The sequence below is a fragment of the Ictidomys tridecemlineatus genome, unplaced genomic scaffold (assembly GCF_052094955.1).
Source record: "Ictidomys tridecemlineatus isolate mIctTri1 unplaced genomic scaffold, mIctTri1.hap1 Scaffold_148, whole genome shotgun sequence".
Lineage (NCBI taxonomy): Eukaryota > Metazoa > Chordata > Mammalia > Rodentia > Sciuridae > Ictidomys > Ictidomys tridecemlineatus.
Window position 1 is genome coordinate 403,282 of NW_027521306.1, and position 21,998 is coordinate 425,279.

The window sequence follows — 21,998 nt, forward strand, 5'->3', positions numbered from 1 at the left end:
TTTGTCATTATACTTAGATTGAGTTTGCAGGAATAAGTTGGGAAAGAAGTTGATGAATTTAGTTTTAAACATGCTAAGTGACTGCTTATGGGACATCAAAGTATAGTTTTTGTTTCCTGCTACCACAAAATAATTTTACTTTTGTCATTGACAATATGCATGACACTGTAATTGTATCATTTTTGGTTTATTAAATATTAAGCACACATTAAAAATGTTTTAAGAAATGTGATACATTAAAGAAGTCAAACATATTCCTTCTCAATATATTTTTCTGTTTTGTTTCATATCCAAATAACAATCTACAAAGTCATAAATAAAACTATCAACTCTTACAATCTAGAAGTATACATAGATTTTGTAGTTTGACAAAAGTTTTCTTTTAGATTTTATAAAACAAACTTGAAATATTCACAGTGTTCATTATCAAATGACTTTATCACATGGTCTTATTGTTTCCCAACCCTTCTGCAGTAACAGACCTTCCAGTGCACTTTGTAAAGATACTAAGTTTAAGAGTCAGATGGGTGCTGGGCCCAGTGGCGCATTCCTATAATTCAAATAACTCAGAAGGCTGAGGTGGGAGGAATGCAAATTCAAGACAACCTCAGCAACTTAGCAAGACTCTAAGGACTTTGTGAGACCCTGTCTCAAAATAAAAAATACTAAAAAGACTGGGGATGTGGCTCAGTGGTTAACTTACCCTGGGTTCAATCCCTGGTACCACCCTCCTCAAAAAGCCAAAAGGGTGAAAAGCCTAGATTTTTAATAAAATAGCAAAGAAGGTTGCTATTTTAAAAATGCTACTACAGTGTAAATGCTTATATTATCATTTAAATGATATATAACAAAATTCAAAATTTAAGAAATAAAATCAAATTCATATTAGTCTTTGTAAAAAAATTCCCGAGACTGTTAGAATAACAGAACAAATAATAGCCTAAATTTCCTAAAATTTACTTTTGGATCATTGCTTTGATGAGTTAAAACTGTAAGGATAAAAACAATGGCACACAAATAATTTTAGAAAGATATAACTCATAATTCCTACTTCTTCAGAAAATATTAAATACCTACTGAAAGACACTACCCACCTAGTAATTTGTTAAATAACCACTCAAGATTTACTAGGTATGCATTGCAATTTTATGTAATAAAAAGGAAATTTTATGTATTGTTTGTTTAATTTTATACATTTTTGCAGACCTTCACTGATAGCGCATAAAATTTAGAAAAAATATTCCAACTAGTATTAGATTTAAATGATTCAAATTGCAAATAATACTAAATACTGCCATTATTTTAATAAATATAAGTTTATAGAAGTTTTACTAATCAATCAATACAAAAATGATCTGGTTCATACAATTCACTGCCTGCATAATGTTTAAAAATTTAATATTCTTTGCAAAAGAGCAGATTACAAGAAATATTTTCCATTCTTATATTTTAAAAGACAAGAGTTGCTGGACATGGTAGTGGCACACCTGAAATCCCACAGCCTCTTGAGACACTGAAGCTGGGGGATCATGAGTTCAGTCAGCCTGGTCAACTTAGCAAGACCCTGTCTCAAAATAAAATAAAATAAGGCTAGGGATGTAGTTCAGTGGTTAAAGCACCCCTGGGCTAAATCCCTAGTACCAGTAAAAAAAATAAAAGACAAGAGTTTGCTACATACACAATGAATCTAAATAAAAATTAAAAAGTGGTGGCTGAAAGCCTGTTAACTTTCAGCCCAATACAACACAAATCCACATTTGTAATGTATGTATAAACAATTTAATGGAAATGTCAACAAGTCATAGCTACTACTCATCACTACTCACAGATTCTACTACACTTCAACCAGGTACAATAGATGTATGCAGCGAATGACTGTTTAGAAAATTAAAGCTATCAGAGCTATAAATAAGGAATAAATAGAGAATAGCAATGCCAAAGCATTAGGGGCATTAAAAATAGTGTATAAGATGTGATATAAACACATCTGATAATTTTAAGTCACTTTCCACTGACTTATAGAGCTATGTTTTTTAAAAAAAAATATTTTTTCTTTTTAGTTATACATGACAGAATGTATTTTGACAAATTATACATAATGGAGTATAACTTCTAATTCTTGTGGTTGTATACAATGTGGAGTTACACTGGTCATGTATTCCTATATGAACAAAGGAAAGTTATGTCTAATTCATTCTACTGTCTTTCCTATAAAGCAATGGATTTGTGTTTCTTTTAAAAAGGAAAACTTTTCTATACTGATGTATATAGTAATTTTACTGTACATTTTTTACTTCCAATCCTCTTGCAGAACTTGACATATCTCACTAGTATTTCTCAAGAATGTTACATTTTTAGCAGCCATTCATGGTCTTGGTCACTGCATTTAGATTCCCTCCTACCCCTCCACAACTGCTACATTTTTCATGATGAAGAACAAGGAGCCAGGAAAAGGGATTGACTCAGAATTGGAACTTTTTCCTCAAATACAGATATTAAATTTATTATTCCATGTCAAAAGTTGCTGCCCTGATTATGTGGACTCTGCAGTTACTTTCAGGGGTTCTGCTGGTTCAGGGACCCAACAGTTGATACGAAAAGTATACTTTTGGGAGTATTGATAAGAAGTGGGCACGGGATTCACTTTCTCATTTTCTTACCACAATCAGATTTTTATCCACCTTCTCATACATGTAGCCATGTGTGCTTCAGGGAAAGCTGACCTTACCCCTTAGCAACAGGAATAAGGCCTGATTAGTTCAAGTCTGAAAATTCCCGCTAAAGAAATGGAATTACTCTATTAAACTCATCACTTAGAACTCAACTGGTCACTGAAATACCAAAGGAGATTTTTCTGGAGGCTATTAAAAAAGGATATCCCTTGGACTGGGGTTGTGGCTCAGTGGTAAAGTGCTTGACTAGCATGCGTGAGGCACTGGCACCATATAAAAATAAAACAAAATAAAGGTATTGTGCCCACTTAACAACTTAAAAACTTGTGCCCACTTACAACTTGTTATTTTGGAAAAGTACTTTGCCATTTTGTTTCTCAACCTTTCTCTATCTGCTGAATAAAGAAACATATAACTTTTATCATTCCTGCCAGCATTTTTATGACCTTATGGAAAAACAGCTGTAGATAAAGATGTTAATCTGGACAAAACAATGAGAGTCAAAAGGAACTTCAGTCTTTAATAACATCATTGAGCCACTGAATCAACTAGTCCTAAAGCAGCTTTCCTATACAGTTCCAATTATGTCTTTCAGAATGGGTTCTTACTGTTTAAGGTAGTCTTACATGAGTCTTTTCTTCTTTATAAACACATAGACTCATGGAAACAGAAGATATCTAAATGATGGTGGGAAATATTTGATAGTTTCTGAATTTGAGTCTGACTCTATAGCCACCACATAACCACTATGTTTATACAAAGTAGACACTCAATAACCCTTGTTGTGTGAACACAATTTTATTTTCAATAAAGAGCATTTTGTTACCAGATTGTTTTCATTAACATTGGGCTATTTACTATACTGCCAAATACTGTTCTACTTGATAGCAATATAATAGTGACTTGCTTATGGAGTTTATATTCTGGTTGGAGAGAAATAATAAATATGTAAAAGTAGCATAGCTATACACCATAAGAAGAAATAATTTGTAGGAAAGGGGTTCAGTAATAGGTGGATGGGAAGCAATTTTAAACAGGTGATTGGGGAAGAACTCACTAAGGAAACACTAAGCAAAAACTTGAAGGAGTCAAGGGAGCAGGCCATGATGCCAAGTGGTCAAAGATCATTAGAAACAGAAGGAATAGCAAAAGCAGAAGTCCTAATGTAGTAATGTGCCTTTGTGTTCTAAAGGCAGAATAACTAAAGCAGTGAAGAGTAAGGGAAGAAAACAGCAGATTATTAGATCTCACAGATCAAAGGAAGCCAAGCCCTGTAAGGCCTAGTGGGCCCTATGAAGGAACTTTAACTTTTAATCTGAGTGAGATGGAAAGTTTTATATACAGGAGAGTTAAGGTCTTATTTATTTCCTAAAAGGATCAGTCTGGCTGTTGTATTAAAAACATACTGGAGGGGCTGGGGTTGTGGCTCAGTGGTAGACCGCTCATCTAGCACGTGTGAGGCCCTGGGTTCGATCCTTAGCACCACATAAAAATAAAGAAAATAAAGGCATTGTGTCCAACTGCAACTAAAAAAAAAATATTTTTTAAAAATATATGTATACTGGAGCAGGTATAACCCTAACATCCAAACCAGATACCAAATGGCAATTATCAATTATCTAGGAAAGAAAACTACAGCCCAATTTCCTGATAAATATAGATGCAAAAATCCTTAATGAAATATTAGCAAATCACATTAAAACACATATAACGAAGAAAATACACCATGACCACAAGTAGGTTTCATCCTAGGGATGCAAGGTTGGTTCATCATACACAATTCAATAAATGTAATTCACCACTTAAATAGAATAAAGAACAAAAACCATATATATGATCATCTCAATAGATACTGAAAAGGCCTTTGATAAAATACAGCAACCATTCATGTTAAAATGCTGTAGAAACTAGGGATAGAAGGAACTTATCTAGCATTATAGAGGCTGTATACAACAAACCCAAAGCCAACATCATACTGAATGAAAAATAAATGAAAGCTTTTCCTCTAAAATCAGAAACAAGACTAGGATGTCCACCCTCACCACTTCTATTCAATATAGTTCTCGAAACTCTAGCCAGAGCAATCAGGCAAGAGAAGGAAATTAAGGAATACAAACAGGAAAATAAGAAGTCAAACTTATCACTGTCTGTTGATGACATGATCTTATATTTAGAAGACCAAAAAAATTCTTCCATAAAATTCCTAGAGCTAATGAATGAATTTAGCAAAGTAGCAGGATTCACTCATATATCAATAGCTTTTCTGTATTCCAAAAGCAATTCAGCTGAGAAAGAAATCAGGAAAATCATTCCTTTCACAATATCCTCAAAATTAAACAAACAAACAAACAACTGGAAATTAATCTAAACAAGGTGAAAGATTTCTACATTGAAAAATGAAGAAAGAAATTGAAGATAATCTCAGAACATAAAAATACCTCCCATGTTCTTGGATAGGAAGAATTAATATTGTCAAAATGGCTATATTACCAAAAGCAATATACAGATTAAAAAACTCAATTCCCATCAAAATAACAATGACATTCTTCACAGAACTAGAAAAAAACAGTCCTTAAATTCATTTGAAAGATTAAGATATCCAGAAGAGCCAAAGCAATTCTGAATAAGAAAAGTGATACAGGAGGATCTCAAATTATATTACAGAGCTACAGCAGCAAAAATAGCCTGAAGATCAATGGAATAGACAGAAACAAACTCACATTTCTACAGCCATCCAATACTTGAAAAATATGCCAAAAATACATGTTAGAGAAAAGACAGTCTTTTAACAAATAGCTGGGAAAACTGGATATCTCTATGTAGAAGAATGAAAGTAGATCCCCATCTTTCATTCTGCACAAAAGTCAAGTCAAAATGGATCAAAGAGTTAGAAATTATACCAGAAATCTTAAAACTGCTCAAAGAGAATAGGGTCAACACCCCATCTATAGGTGGAGGCATCAATTCCTCAGAAAGACCCCTAAAGCTCAAGAAATAAAACCAAGAATCAATAACTGGGATGTCATCAAATTAAAAGTTTCTTTCTACACAGCAAAGGAAATGATTAAGCGTGTGAAGAAAGAGTCTACAAAATGGGAAAAAATCTTTGTCAGCTGCTCCACTGACAGGGGATTAATTAATATTAATAATATATAAAGATCTCAAAAAACTCAATGCCAAAATAACCTCACAGTTATAAGGCAAAAAACAGACATACCTCAAAAGAAGAAACACAAATGGCCAACAAATATATGAAAAATGTTCAAAATCTCTAGCAACCAGGGAAATGCAAATCAAAACTACACTAAGCTTTCATCTCACTTAATCAGAATGGCAATTATCAAGAATATAGATAATATATGCTGATGAGGATATGGAGAAAAAGGTACACTCATACATTGTTAGTGGGACTGCAAATTAGTATAACCACTTTGGAAAAACCATATGACCCAGCTATATCCCACTCCTCAGTATTTGTTCAAAATAACTAAAATCAGCATACTATAGCGATACAGCCACCACAATGTTTACAGCAGCACAATTCACAATAGCCAAATTATGAAGCCAACCCAGATGCCTGTCAACAGATAAGTGTATCAAGAAAATGTGGCAAACATATATACACAATGGAGTTTTACTCAGCCATAAAGAAGAGTGAAATAATGGCTTTTGCAGGTAAACAGATGAAGATGGAGAAAAGTATGCTAAGTGAAATAAGCCTGACTCAGAAAATCAAGGATCAAATACTTTCTATTATATGTGGAAGCTAGAACAAAATAAGGGAAAGAAGGCTTTGGGGGAGGAAAATAGATATCATAAAGATACAGGGAATAACACATTGGAGTAGAAGTAGGAAAATGAGAAGAAAAAAGGAAAGGAAAGTTAAAGAAACATGAAATGAATTTAACAAAATCATTTTATATACATATGTAAATGTGCCAAAGGGAATTTCTCCTTAATGTATATGTAGAAAATACCAGTTAAATATAGATAAATAAAGGAGTGAAAGGAAGATCAGTAAGGGTCAGAGAAAATTCAGAGGAGAGGAAATCAAATTCCTTGTATGTATGATCTTGTCAAAATGAACCCAAATACTATGTAGAATTATAATGCTTTAATTTTTAAAAAAGGAAAAAAATATACTAAAGCAAGAAAAATGGAAAATTAGGATGCTATCATATTGAAAAAGGTTAAGAGATTGTAGTGGCTATCAGCGTAGTAGCAGTAGAAATGGTAAGAGATAGTTAGATTCTTGATATATATTGAAGGTAATCAAGATTTGTTGATTGGGTCACATTTGAGGTATGAAGAAAGAGAGAAAAGCTACTTCTCATATTTTTGGCCTAAGTAACTGAATTGAGATGAGAAGGCGGTAGGAAAAACAGCTTTGGAGGCTCAGTTTTGGAAAGGTTAAGTTTGGATTCCTATCAGATATCCAAATGAAAATGTGGAACAGGTCATTGAATATATGAGTCTAAATCTAGTTGGAGATATGAACCTGGAAATTATCCCATAAATGATATGTTAATGAATGAGGTAAGTGAGAAACAAAGAAACAAAGAGGTTTCAAGATCAAGTCTTTCCAATGTTAACAGTTTGGAAAGCTGAAGAGGAACTAACATAAGAGACCAAGGAGCTATAAATGAAGTAAAAAATCAAGAGAGGAAGATGAGCAATATAATCTGCATGCACATGATTTTTTTTCCAAAAAATTTGGAGGTATTTTGTATAAACAGGCAGAAAGTCTTTCTTGTTTGCCACCAAATCCCTTGTGCTTAGCTGAGAAGCTGTACAAACTAAGTGTAGGTTGAATACTGCTTATCCAAAATGGTTGGGACAGGAAGTAATAAGGATTTTAGACTTGGAATATTTACATATATCATAAGATATTTGGGGGTTGAGGCCCAAGTTTAAATAAAAAAATTCATTTATGTTTCACATACACTTTATACACATAGCCTGAAGGTAAACACAAAATTCATTTATTTTATTTTCCTTTTCTTTGTTGTTACTAAAGATTGAACCCAAGGGTGCTTAACCACTGAGCCACATCCTCAGCCCTTTTAATTTTTTTAATTTTGAAACAGCTTCTTACTAAGTTGCTGAGGCTGGCCTTGAATTTGCAATCTCCTGCCTTAGCCTCCCAAGCTACTGAGATTACAGGCATGCACCACCATGCCTGGCTTCATTTATGTTTCATCTTTGAGAGCCTGAAGGCAAATAATTTTGTGCATGAAACAAAAATCTGTGTACAATGAAATATCAGAAAGAAAAGGTATACAAGAATTGCCAGCTAATACCAGAGGCTAAGAAAGGCTGTGTGGTTACAAACAGCATTTCTTAACCTACCTTGCAGCTAGGTAAGCCCATGTGACTAAGTTTTGGAATGAGAGCAGAAGTGATGTATGCATGCTTTCATAACAAATGTTCTTGCTCTCCACCTTTCTGCTAGCTGAAAAATGGTAACTATTGGAGCAGTTGTTCAAGATAGAGATCGAAGCCACATCTTGAGAATTCTGAATCACCCTGCTAGCCTGAAAATCCTGTGGAGCAGAAATGTCTACTTGTTCTGGCTTTTTTGAGAAATAAACTTTTACTTCATTTAAATCCTTTTACAACTGTAGTTATACCTTGGCTATTTTTTTAAAAAAAGGAAACAGAAACTGTGGTCACTGAAAGAATAATTTTTGTCTATTTTGTTCACTGCCATATCTCTTGTACATATCAAGCATTCAGAAATATGTACTGAACTGGGCATAGTGGCACATGCCTATAATCCCAGATACTACAGAGTCTGAGGCAGGAGAATCACAATTTTGAGGTTAGTCAAGGCAGCTATCTCAAAATTTAAAAAACCCTATCTTAAAATAAAAAATAAAAAGGTTGTATATGTAGTTCAGTGTCAGAGTATCCCTGAGTTCAACCTTCAGTACTACCAAAAAAAGGAAAAAATTACATTCAATATGTGAATGAATTAATATGGTATTAGCAATTATAAAAGCTAGAAGACAGTAAAGATAATTTAAATTCTATACTCAGGCACACTATTAACAATTAAATGTATAATACACTTCCAGGAACTTAAGAACTTAAACATTTATATACTATAGTATACTTTAACAGGTTACTATGCAAGTATGTGCCCCTACCAAAATGAGGGAACACATAAAGAAAGGAATCTAAGAAACAAAAATTCAATACAGGAGGAAGGTGAAGGGAATTTCTGGATGATAAAGAAACTTCTAAGATGATGGTTGGGTCAGAGGCTAAGACAGCAACCAGTTCAAATTGGAAAATGTCAGGAAGGAGGTTTCCAAGTGGAAGAGGAGAAGGGGTGGAAAGGGGAAGATAAATGAAAACTCTGATAGGTTTTCTAATAGGCTTGATCTTATGAAAATGTGCTATAAAAGGGCATGGGAAGACCAAGCAATGTCTTAAACAAATCCATGCTTTAATGAGTAAATTCTTAACTCCAGGAAATAGAAGTGTATTAAAAAGGAAATACAATAAATACCATTTGATCTAATAGTGAATAATATCACATTGCCCTCAATGTGATAAGTATAGGTAAGGCAGAATATGAAATCCTCATCAGTAAATAGTATGTAAAATTAATGATTAAAAAGAGGAAGCAATATAAAAAATCATTTTAGAAATGAAGTTTCAATGAGGAACAAGAAAAGGGGTGAAGAGACATGGGGTAGGGAGCTTCTGTTAATTTCATTTTAAGTGTTTAACCAGTTTGCATTGGTTGCTGTCTCAGCCTCTGACTCAGACCATTGAAAAGACTGGAATTCCTGCTACTGTCTATAACATATACATTTTACTATGTTAGATGGGAGGTTCTCCAGATTGAGAGAATTATTCCCAAAGCTGCTGTGTTCCTTTTTGGGTTATTTTTGTCTTAAACAAATTGCCACAGAAAGTTAATAACATTTTGATAATAAATGATGAAATAATTTAGAATGATAAAATACTGCTTTTCTTAAAATACTACTTTAACTAAATAAGATATCAAGAAATAAATTATCAAACGCTATCCTGGGAACTTTAAATAAACATTTAATATAGTCATCCCTTGGTATCTGGGACTGATTATAGCATATTTCACAGATACAAACTCCACAGATGCTTAAGTCTCTTACAATGCATAATAATGTTATATAATGCAATTTACTATGATATATTTGCTTTTAACCTACATATATTCTGCAAATTTAAATCCTCTCTACATTATTAGTATTGTTTTGAGGTGGGGTACTAGGGATTGAACCCAGGGTGTCACATATGCTAGGCCAGTGCTTTAGCAGTGCAGGGTTTGTTTTTTTTTTTTTAAATACAAACCCTGGAGGTATTTCTAATTGTCCAGGGTGACACTGAATTTGCAATCCTCCTGCCTCAGCCTCCTGGGTAGCTGGGATTACAGGTGTGTGCCTCCATGCCCAGTTCTAGATTATTTATAATACCTGCTATAGTAGAAATACTATATAAATAGTTACACTGTATTGTTTAGGAAACAATGACAATATAAAAAAAAGTCTATATGTGTTCAGTACAGATGCAAGCACTGTAGGTATAACTACATTTTAAATATGTGGCTGACTGAATCCATGGGTATGGAAACCACATATATAAAGTGCTGACTGTGTATTATTCCTATAGGAAAATGAATTGGAAGGGGTGGGGAAGAAGATAGGCAACTGATATGAAATAATTGTTCATTCTGTGCTAAGAAACAAATTAGGTATTCTAAATAGTTATTTCATTTGGTCCTTAATAAGTTTGGAGATAAAAAATAATTTGTTCAAGGTCACACAGTCCCTTGAACACAGGTCATAAAATAATTTTAAAAAACTATAGGAAAATTTAAATATTACATAACAATAAGCAAATAATTCAATTCATTTATAAAAATTTCTTTCAAGCTGGGAATATAGCTCATCAGTAGAGGGTTTGTCTAGAATGTATAGGGCCTGGGGCTCAATCTCCAGCACAACAGAAATAAAGAAGAAAAGAGGGATAGGGTGAAGGGGAGAGGGGAAGGAGGGAGGGAAAAAAATTTTCTTATTCTTTCCATGTTGCTAAGCCCCCAAATGTTCAAATACAAATTTGGTCAACCAGATTATTATTATTATAGTAATTTCATTAGAATCATACTTACTTGAATGTGGCAAGAGCACTGTAGCAAAGATGCTATTGCTACCTATTGGAAAGAGAAAAATTAATTTGAAAAGATAGGTAACATGTATGGTTTTATTTTTACATGTCAGCATAAAGTAACATGTAATATACATAGCACAAAATTTTATCACCATCTTTTAATGTGTCAGTTTTTTTTAGAAAGATGAAACTAAGTATTCCTTGTACCTAGAATGTTTTTCTCTTTCTTAGTGTAAATGGTTCCCCTTCTATCACAGTCCCTTTCAATTTTCCTCACTGAACTTATGTACTTATTTTTTTATTCACTGCCTGTTGCTCCCTTTCAAGTGGTGGTGAGGTCCCAAAAGTACTAAATAAATCTTTTTGAATGAATAAATCAGAAAACAACATGCATTAACAAATGCATAAGTGTGATAATAACCATTTTCACATTTAGATGCTACTTTTCATACTGATTTGATTACAAAGGATTCTGTAGTTTGTTAATTAAAATGATGAGAATTATCCGAAACAAAAATTCCTTTTTTACCAAATGGTTTGTATCAAATACTTACCACAGGAACTATTGAGATCCATATCTGAAAACACACTATGTTCTGAAGAAGCAGACACTGGTGGAGTAGATGGTGTATTTGGAGAGGTTGGTGCTGACACTGTTGATTCGAGCTCAGTTTCAGCAACCCGACTAAAGCTTATCTTATAAGGTTCTCTTTCTAATTGTGTTGGATGACCTCATAAAGTGCCTGAGGTAGAGCCATGCCATCCTGAATTAGGCCCTATTCCAGGAGATTTTAAGGAGTAGGTTGATTTCCTAGCCTAGGAAAAGTAAACATAATTAGTATCATTTATTTTCATGAGTTACATTATTAGTTAATTAGTTCTCAAGGAACCAGTTAATTAATTCTCAAGGAATAAATTAAAAGAGTGCAACAAAATACCAATCTGCAGGGGCAGTTTGTGGTATTCTAGTAATAACTTCAGGATTTAACTGGATTAATTTAAAAATGAACTTGAATATAAGTAAATCTCTTTCAATAACTGTAGAATGCCTAAAAAATTGTGTCAAAACAACCTTTAGCTCCTAAAACACTTATATCTAAACTTTTTTTCAAATAACTTATATCAATTTAATAAATATTTACTGGTAACATAATTTATGTTTATATTATGTTATGTGCTTCACTTTTTAAAAAGTCCCCTTTTCCCCTTTTCTTATACTAAATGTTCAATCTCTATAACAGTGCTTTCAAAACCCTTTGGTGAAGAGGGCTATCATTGTTCCCTATCCTAAACTCCATCCCAATTTTAAAACTCTGGCAGTGGTAACTTGATGAAAAAACAAAAAAATCAGATTCATAAATTTGAGTTGGAGGCAAATGCTGTGGTAAATGCCTATAATCCCAGCTACTCAGGAGGATGAGGTAGGAGGATTGTCAAGTTTGAGGCCAGCTTGGATATTGTGGTTTGGATATGTGGTATCCCCCAAAAGTTGATGTGTGAGACAATGAGGGAATGTTGAGGGGTGAAATGATAAGATTATGAGACCTATAACATAATCAGTGGATTAATTCACTTCAATGAATTAACTGAGTCATAACTATGGGCAGGTAGGGTATAGCTGAAGAAGTATATCACTGGGAGTTATACCGTTGGGTTTATATTTTGACCCTGGTGAGAAAGAGTGCTTCTGCTGCCTGGTTTCCACATCTTGAGCTGCTTTACCTCTTTCACGCTTTTCTGCTTCTGCCTGATGTTCTATCTCACCTCAGGCCCAAAATTAGGGGTCCACTGACCATGGACTGAACCTCTGAAACCATGAGCCAAAATAAACTTTTTCCTCTTGATGTTGTTCTTGTTGGTCATAGTGATGAAAAAGTGACTAAAACACTGGGCAATGTAAGAGACATCCTGTCTCTAAAATTAAAAAAAAAATTAAAAAGACTGGGGATATAGCTTAGTGGTAGAGCCCTTGCCTTCCATGCATGAGGCCCTGGGATAGATCCCTAGCACCCACTCAAAAAAGTTTGAGTTAAAATCTCAACTGTGCCAAAAACTAGCTGTTCAGTCTTGAAAAAGTTATTTAATCTCTTTGAGCCTCAATTTTTTTTATTTATACAGTAAGGATAATCTCTATCATATACTGATGTGAGAATGAGATACCATGCAACTACCTAGTTTACTGCTTTGCCAAAGGGAGTCTGTTTATAAATGATTTTTACTTTTTTCCAAATCTTGCTTCACTTTCAGTGACTTAGAATTAGTCTTCCATTATTTCTGTTGCCACTGCAAACCTGTGGAATAACTAGAAAGTGTAGAAGCAATTCCTAGTGTGAGAGATGGGTTTCACTGGCAACCACAGACCATGGAGCCCTAATGGCAAGAGCCAATGGTCAAGCAAAAAAAAAAAAAAACCTATATACTACTGCTTACTCTTTTCCCAGTTCTTTTCACTTCCTTTGTTCCATTCAGCTACTGCTAGGCTCTCATATTCTCACACCTGTTTCTCTTATACTAGAAGGGATCAAAAATTGACAGATAAATGGTAGTAGGACAAAGGATACATCAGATTTTATCAAAAAAGCTGATATCTTCCTTTACAGTATACATAATTTTAGAAATAGTACTATAAAATATCTAAAAATAGCTATTTGATTACAATTTAAGGAAATAGGTTGTTAAATATTAAAAATAATATTTTCCAACATTGTCATGGACTTACAAATCGAGGAGGCTGTTTGTAGTTTTGGGGTTCGATTTCTAGTGACTTGTTGAACAAATAATCTGTAAACTCTTTTTCAGATGAGCTTCCATGGGGTTAAGGTTTTCAAAGAACCTCTGGAATTAAAGAAATACTCCTAAGTATATACTTACTCAATTTTTTAGTGAAAATTATTTATTTTATCATTTTTAAAACTAAAAAATTAAGAGATCACAATGTCTGGAAAGGTTACAAAGATTGTTTATTCCAGTCGCTCTACTTTTCAATAAGATTACATAATTTCTCTGGAAGTCATATTCTAGTCAAACATTATGATTATAAGATGAACAGGTTTTAATGGCTCAGTAGTTAACACTTATCCTTTATTAGTCCTACTAATTATAACATAATGATCACGAGTAAGCTAACAAAAGTGTTTAGAACCAAAATTATAGTTTAAAAAACCACAATAGAACTTTGATAATTGGAAAGACATATTCAAAAGCAATCAAGAGAAATTATAATAAACTTTATAACTTACCTGTGTCAAATTCTAGTACAAAAGTATTTTTATCAAAAATATTTTATCTTTATCAAAAAATATTCACCAAATATTTTGCAAGTAAAAATTTAAGCTCCGAAGTAGGAAATTTAATACTTTAGCAAAGTGCACCCCTCAAAAAAAAAAAAAAGGAATCTCACTAATTAGAAACCACCCTGTTTATATTTTACTATATTTTCTGGTGTTTTATTATGTGTGATTATATATACATAAATAAATAAATAGAAACTTTTTCTTTTTTGCAAAATTGGGGTAACACCGTATTTATTTTTAATCTTTTTAAAAGTTTATAGTCAAGTTGTTCCCATGTGGTTTACTTATCTTATAAAGTACAAATTTTAAGTCTATGGAATTTTATCAGACATGTTCCAGAATTCATTTCACTAATCCTTATATAGGCAGTTATCCAGATAAAAGCCTTTTAATTCTTTGCTATAATAATAATTATTAACTCCTGGTGCAAATATTTTTCTACATAATTCTTATGGTTATCTTTGAAAATTCCTTAGATGCAAATTTCTGGATTTAGCTGTATTTCATTTTTGAGTGTTTAGAAGCAAGTAAAAGATATTTATTGGGTTTGGCTTTTGTAAGAGGCAAAATGAACTTGAAAAGTATATCACTCCTCTAACAGAAACAATTATTTTTTATACTCAAGTTAGCTAACTTATATTACACTAGCCAATGGTAATTTAAAAACTTTTAGAAAGCTTTATTTTTAATTTTCTCATCATTTGTTCTAACTTAAAAATACGATTTTGTTTGATTAATGTTGGTTTTGTAAAATGAATAGCTTAGTTTGTATATATTTTAAATGTACTTTGATTCAATCATAAAGAGGCATTCCCCTTCTCCAAAATGCTTTAAATGATGGTAAGAAACCTAGATCAGAACAAAAAAACCTATTGGCATATATGCTACTGAGATACAAATGCTTAAAGTATTATTTCAAGTATACCCAATGACAATGTAAAATTATTTCTGTGGAAAAAATATATTGTGAACTCTAATCTGACTTTAAGAACACATTTTCTTATTAGCCTTCTGAAGATCCACATAGAGAGGGTGGGCTCAATGAAATAGGCAACAAAAATTACTATTTACTTTAAAACAGTTATATGTCTGCATTTTAATTAATGGTATGCTTTAGGTCATTCTTTTTAAGGACTGTAGAGTATTTGAACTGGGAACAAAGAATAGTAACTATCTCATAATTCAGGAAGGTAGAAATGATAGTGGCTATTTTCATTCAATATGCTCAATTTGTAGATTCTTTTAAGAATGTAGCATAATTTTTAACATGAAAAGTTAAATTACAATATGTTCTCAATTTCAAATACATATGATATATTAAGTTCATTTAATATAAACGTGGTATCATAATGCACTCTAATTTAGATGGCATCCCACATTTTTTCCCCTGTTAGGAAAAAAGTACAATCCTAACTTTCTTAGGACAAAAATTTCAATAAAGACAGAAATAGCAACAGGTCACTAGATAGATATATTGGCAGAGTTAAAACTAAAATAATGCTTTCCTATAATGCTCAACTTAAAATGAGACAAAGCCATAGAATACACTAAGCATAATGTTTCTAAGAGGGTTCATCATGTGATTTCCACTACCAAAATATTAGCAAGAATGTATGTTCCCAGTGAATTAAAGTATACCTGTAGGAAAGCCAGAAAATGCACACTTATGATATCACAGTATCAGTATTATACACCATTGTTCAAAATAGAACATCAGTTGATAGAATATTAAAGCCCTTTTGTGCTATGCATATATACCACTCTTCCAAACTCTTCTCCTACTTAAGCATAGTCATCTTCTGAGAAGATAAGTTGTTTAATGTTATACTGGCTCACATAAAATATTTAAAATGGTTATCCATCAATGATGAAATTAGTAGTGGATTTTTACTGCATGGACATCAGAAAAACTTCTTTTGTTCAACTTTGCCATTTGCTTTTTTGGAAGTGTTGCTTGAACCAACTCAACAAAGAAGTGATATTTTCAAGAGAAAGCACTTCGTATAAATAACTGCAGATAGTGTAGGTATAATATTTAACATTGTTAACTACCAATTATTAACTCATTTTATTTACAAAGCAAAATAAACAGCATGATATGTGATTATGGTATTTTGTAGAGATCACCGAGTACTTAACACATTCCCTTTTAAAGACAAGGAAAAAAAAATTTACCCTCATTTCTGGTTCTATTTGTAAACAATAAGGCTGATTCTGATATTGCTGAATTTCTCCAGTAATTTCTGCCACTTTTCTCCTCTTACTGAAATTGTTCAAATCTTTCCCTTTCTTTTTTAAAAAATCATTATTCCCTTCTTCAGTCTTCAGAATATTTGTTAAATATATTCCTAGTGAAAAAAATATTTAAAGAAAATTTATTTTAAAATTGGTCATTTAATCAATCATTTGGGAAAACAATCTTGTAAAACTAAAAGACTTACTAGCAATTCCACTCCATAATGTTGAAAAGACAAGGCTCTGATAGACTTTATGGTTATGATTAATTCTCCATTAATTTTTTTAACATAGAAAAAATTTAAAATAAAAAGAAAATAAAGGCTACTAGTCTAAGAAATAGCAAATTGAGCTTTCCTAAACCGTGTTTATAAAGTCTAAATTATAAGTTTTAAATCGAACCAAAATTTTTAATGCTTGATTTTATTTTATTTTATTTATTTATTTTCACATTACAACACTTTCAAATTTTTATTGAGTATGGTCTTATTACCTCTGTAATAATGCTTGATTTTAAATGTTTATTTTCAATAATCTTTAAGTGATCATCAATATCATAAGCACTGCTGATTAATAAGAGTTCAGACTTAAATTGTTTTCTCAGAGCCCATGATTTAGATTTAATAACCAATTATATTTTAATCTTTCACAATAGAAACTTTAATCTCCTTTTTCGAATAATTACTAATATATTTAAATTAGTAGTTATCAATTGATAATTTTGTTCCTAAGAGTGTATTGGAAATGTCTGGAGACATTTCTGGTTATCATGATGTAGGTGTTACCAGCATATAGTAAACAGGAAACTTGGAGGCTACTAAACATCCTACAAGCACATGACATTTACTCATTTATTTGATTCATATGCCAATAGTGCTGAGGTTGGAAAACCTTGATTTAAATAAATTATACAATTTCAACAGTTTAGTCATACATCACATTATTATATTTATATAAAAATGATCTATAAGGCTAGAATGGAGGGGCTAGGAATATAGCCTAGTGATAAGAACAGGTGCTTAGCATGTGAGATGCCCTGGGTTAAATCCCCAGCATGAATGTGTGTGTGCCCGTGCGCGTGAGCACGCACATACACACACACACACACATACACACACACACACACACACACACACACACAGACTAGAATTAAGCTGAAAAACTGCTGTAACATTATAGTACAATATGCTACTCAAGTGTTTGTGGTGATGCTGTTGTAAACAAACACACTGTTGCTGCCCACCATATTAAAGTATAGCACATAAAACACACCACATATACGACAGTGGTCCCGTAAGATTATAATAGAACTGAAAAATTCTCATTGCCTAGAGATGTAGCTGTCATGATGCCAACATAACACATTTTTCAAACCTCCATAAACATACCTGTCAGAAAAGTATAGCATGTTTGTCTATGAACAGTACTTAATACTTGATAATAGTAATAAATGACTGTTACTGGTTTATGCATTTACTATACTACACTTTTTATCATTACTTTACAACAAAAACGTTTACTACAAAACAGTATTCCATATTATGCCACCAGCAGCCTCACATGTATCATTTATGTTGAATGCATCAAGAGATCACATTCAAAGCAGAGGCACACACCTAAAGTTCCAGCTACTCAGAAGGCTGAAGCAAGAGGATTGCTTGACCCAGGAATTTGAGACCTGCCTGGGATACATAGCAAGACCCCATTGCAAAGCAAAACAAAACAAACAGGCAATGTTGAGTAATTGATTTATACCATCTAGAATTGTGTGAATACACTGTTTGCAGAACAGAATTGCTGCCTACTGATTCATTTCTCAGAATATGTCCTTGTCATTAAGCAATGCATGAATGTATTTAAGAAAAGTTCACTTTATAAAACTTTGCCTAATATATAACAATTCTGAGTTTACTTTTTATTAGTGTATTAAAATTATACATAATAGTGCAATTAGTTGTTACATGTTTGTACATGCACACAATAATATGATTTGTTCAAAGTTGTTCCAATTCTGAGTTTTAACAAATCACTTAAAAGCCTTTAATAAAGAGAAAACGAACACTGTAGATATGACATAAATAGATAAAAACAATAGTTACCACTCTCTGAGTGCCTGTTCTGATAGAATTTGTATTAGGTTGTATAGATAAAATATTTTTAATTCTTACAACTCCATGAGGTAAGTATTATAACTTGCATTTTACAGGAAAATAAATAATAGAGTTTTAAGTTTTATTTATCAATACAGATGAAAATAGACAAGGTAATATAAAATATGAACAACTGACCTCTAAAGACTGGCCTCTTTGGACTATAACACATTTTGCCTCAAAATACAATATCCATCTTTAGTAACTTACCAAAAAAAGGCACACAAGGTGGATTGATTGACTTCAGTTTTACTAGGTATTTTTAAAAGTGATCTTGACTTAATTCCACAGCTTCATCTAAAATTTTCCATTTTCTTTCCTGTAATGCCTTAAAAACATATAAAATGAGCATAATCTCCGTTTATAGTTCTGTATGGATACAGAAATTTAGAAATTATAAAATTTTGCAAACATTTGATATTAAATATTTTAAAAAATTAAAATAAGAGAGGTAATCCTTTGGGCATTTGCCTAAAGTGATTTTTCCTCTTTTTATCTATAATATAAAATCTAAAACCTTAAATTTTTCTAAAACAAATTAGAAGATTAAGCAATCAAAAAATTTCATCCTCAGGACCTTGATATTCATAATTTTGATTAGCCAGAGTTTCAAGTCTTAGATGTAGGAAGCGAGAATCATAATTGTTCAGCATTTAAGTACTTTTCCACTGAAAGGTCTTTTGGGGACAAGGGTGGAGTTTTGGTAAAGAGATGACTACAGGAGGGTAAGAAAGCATTAACAAATTTAGTTAATGTAATAAACATAGGAATTTCTTTTTAAATTTCATTGTTAGATTTTCTTACTAGATGTTAGTTTATAACTTGATAAGAGCAAACATTATACTTGAGAACCATTCAATATATTTCCTTTAAGTTATGAAGAAAGAGTGCACCATAGCTTTTATTCAAATCTATCCAAAAGTCCTAGCTAAAAGGGACAAGAAACAAAATAAATAACTAGGAATTGAAAAGAAAAGGAAAAAAAAGAAAGAAAAATGTCACTATTTACAGAGATTATGACTCTCCGCAAGGAAACTCCAAAACTCTATCTGCAAAGTGTTAATAAGAGAATTTACTAATGTTGCTGTGTCAAAAATCAACTAGATATGAAAATCTTTCATCAATAAGGAAAATAATTTTTTTAAAAAGTCTAACATAAATCTAACAAAAAAAGTATGAAGTCTCTATCAAGAAAACCATAAGACAGTATTAAATGGGTAAATAAATGGAGAGATATACCATGTTCCCAGTTGGGAAGACTCATGACTGTAAATTGGCACTAATTGATTTTACAGATCTAATGCAACTTCTATTACAGTTCCAATTTTCAACTTGGCAATGGTGGCACATGCCTGTAATCCCAACAACACAGGAGGCTGAGACAGAAAGACTGCAAATTCAGCCTCAGTAATTTAGCAAGATCCTCAGCTACAAAGCAAGACCCTGTCTTAAAATAAAAAGGGCTACAAATGTGACTCAGTGGTAAAATGCCCCCTGGTTCAATCCTCAGTACCAATAATAATAATAAAATCCAATTTTTAAAAATGAAGCTTAAAATTATTCTAAAATTTATGTATGAAAATAAAGGGCTAAGACCAAGTCAACCTTGAAAGATTGCTAAAAGATCTGCTATACTTTCTTTTCAAGAATTAGTATACAAGTAGGCTGGGGTTGTAGCCCAGTGGCAGAGCACTTGCCTAGCACATTTGAGGTACTGGGTTTGATCCTCAGCACCACATACATCTACAACTAAAAATAGAAAAAAATATAAAAAGACCAGAAACAGGACTACACATAAGGATACTAAATTTATGACGGCTGATACTATAGGTCAATGGGGAAAAATGAATTAACAATAAATGAATGCAAACAACTGGGTAGCCTTATGGAAAAAAATGTAATAGTAGGGGTTGTGGCTCAGTGGTAGAGTACTTGCCTAGCATATGTGAGGCAGTGGGTTCAATTCTCAGCACTGCATACAAATAAATAAAATAAAGGTCCATTTACAACTAAAATTTTTTTTAAAAAAAATGAAATAATATTCCAACCTCACCCCATATTCAAAACTCATTTCCACCTAGAGTAAGAATTTAATGAGAAAGATAAAACATTAGGATAATGGGGGGCAATTAAAGCGGAGAACAAAAGCATAAATAACAAAGAAAAAAATAAGTAAATTTGACTACATTAAGAATTCTTGTTCATCAAAACACACCACAAAAAAGATGAAAAGGGGAGATTTTATCTGGGAAAAGATAAATGATGATATTTTAGAATCCAGAATATAAGAGCATTTGTATATAACCATTTAAAGTTAAAAATTTTCCACAAGAAGAACGAAGAACCAAATAGAGGTTCAAACTCATTAAAAATCAGGAAAATATAAAACAAAACCACAATAATGGAAAAGATAAAGGCCTGAAAATATCAAGTATTGATGAGAATATAAAATAACTGGATTTCATACATTTCTGATGGGAGTGTGAATTGGTACAATTACTTGAGAGAACAACTTGGCATTATCTAGTAAAGTTGAAGACATCTATATCCTAAATTCTACTTTTAGAGTAATATATTTGGGTATATCAGGATATATATAAAGAATGTTAACAGCTATATTGTTCATAACAATTCCAAATGATTATTAACTAATTAAAAAATGATTAAATTTTGGTAAACTGATTTCTATAATTATGATATAGTTATGAAAAAGAATGAATTATAGCTATAAACAACATGGATCAATCTTAGGAATACAGTGCTAAGAGTCATTGAAGAATTATAAAATTAAGAAACATGCAAAATAAAACAATATAGGTTAGATAAAAGCAAGAGAATTAAAAGCCTAAGATTCATTACAGTGAAAGAATGGAGGGGCTCTTAAACTGAATGCTAGGTACACAGATATTTTTATTCTTTATACCTTATATATAATTATAGAAATACTGTCAGGCTGGGGATGTGGCTCAAGCAGTAGAGTGCTCGCCTGGCATGCGTGCGACCCGGGTTCGATCCTCAGCACCACATACCAACAAAAGATGTTGTGTCCACCGAGAACTAAAAAATAAAATGAATAAATATTAAAAATTCTCTCTCTCTCTCTCTCTCTCTCTCTCTCTCTCTCTCTCTCTCTCTCTCTCTCAAAAAAAAAGAAAAAAAGAAATACTGTTGTCCAATAGTTTTTAAAATGAATGCTTAGCCTGTAAAATGAATAAAGTGCCTCAGAGTTTTTCAATATCTGAGTTGAAATAATTAATCTGAACAGATAGTTAATTTCTTTAATATATAAAATTCATAAGTAAATAAAATGCGAATACCCAAATAGAAAAATTCAAACATAAAAATATTTTTTCTTCTTCTCCCTCCAATCACAACCCACTAAAAGAATTAATGAAGAAAGACATATTTTTCCACACTATTCTTAATATTCATGCAACTCCAGTTAGAGGTTTAGGGTTTGTTCTGTTTTGTTGTACTAATATGGAATC

The 21,998-nt window shown here is 32.2% G+C and overlaps 1 protein-coding gene across 1 annotated transcript in view; it reads right to left on the reverse strand.

Annotated features, from left to right (window-relative positions):
- Window positions 1–21,998, reverse strand: part of LOC144372714 (son of sevenless homolog 2-like) — a 40,410-nt gene that overhangs the window by 2,535 nt on the left and 15,877 nt on the right. Inside the window, 6 exon segments of the mRNA XM_078035995.1 lie at window positions 10,834–10,875; window positions 11,387–11,648; window positions 13,552–13,643; window positions 13,646–13,667; window positions 16,301–16,473; window positions 18,721–18,838. Coding sequence (XP_077892121.1) covers window positions 10,834–10,875; window positions 11,387–11,648; window positions 13,552–13,643; window positions 13,646–13,667; window positions 16,301–16,473; window positions 18,721–18,838 — 709 coding nt within the window.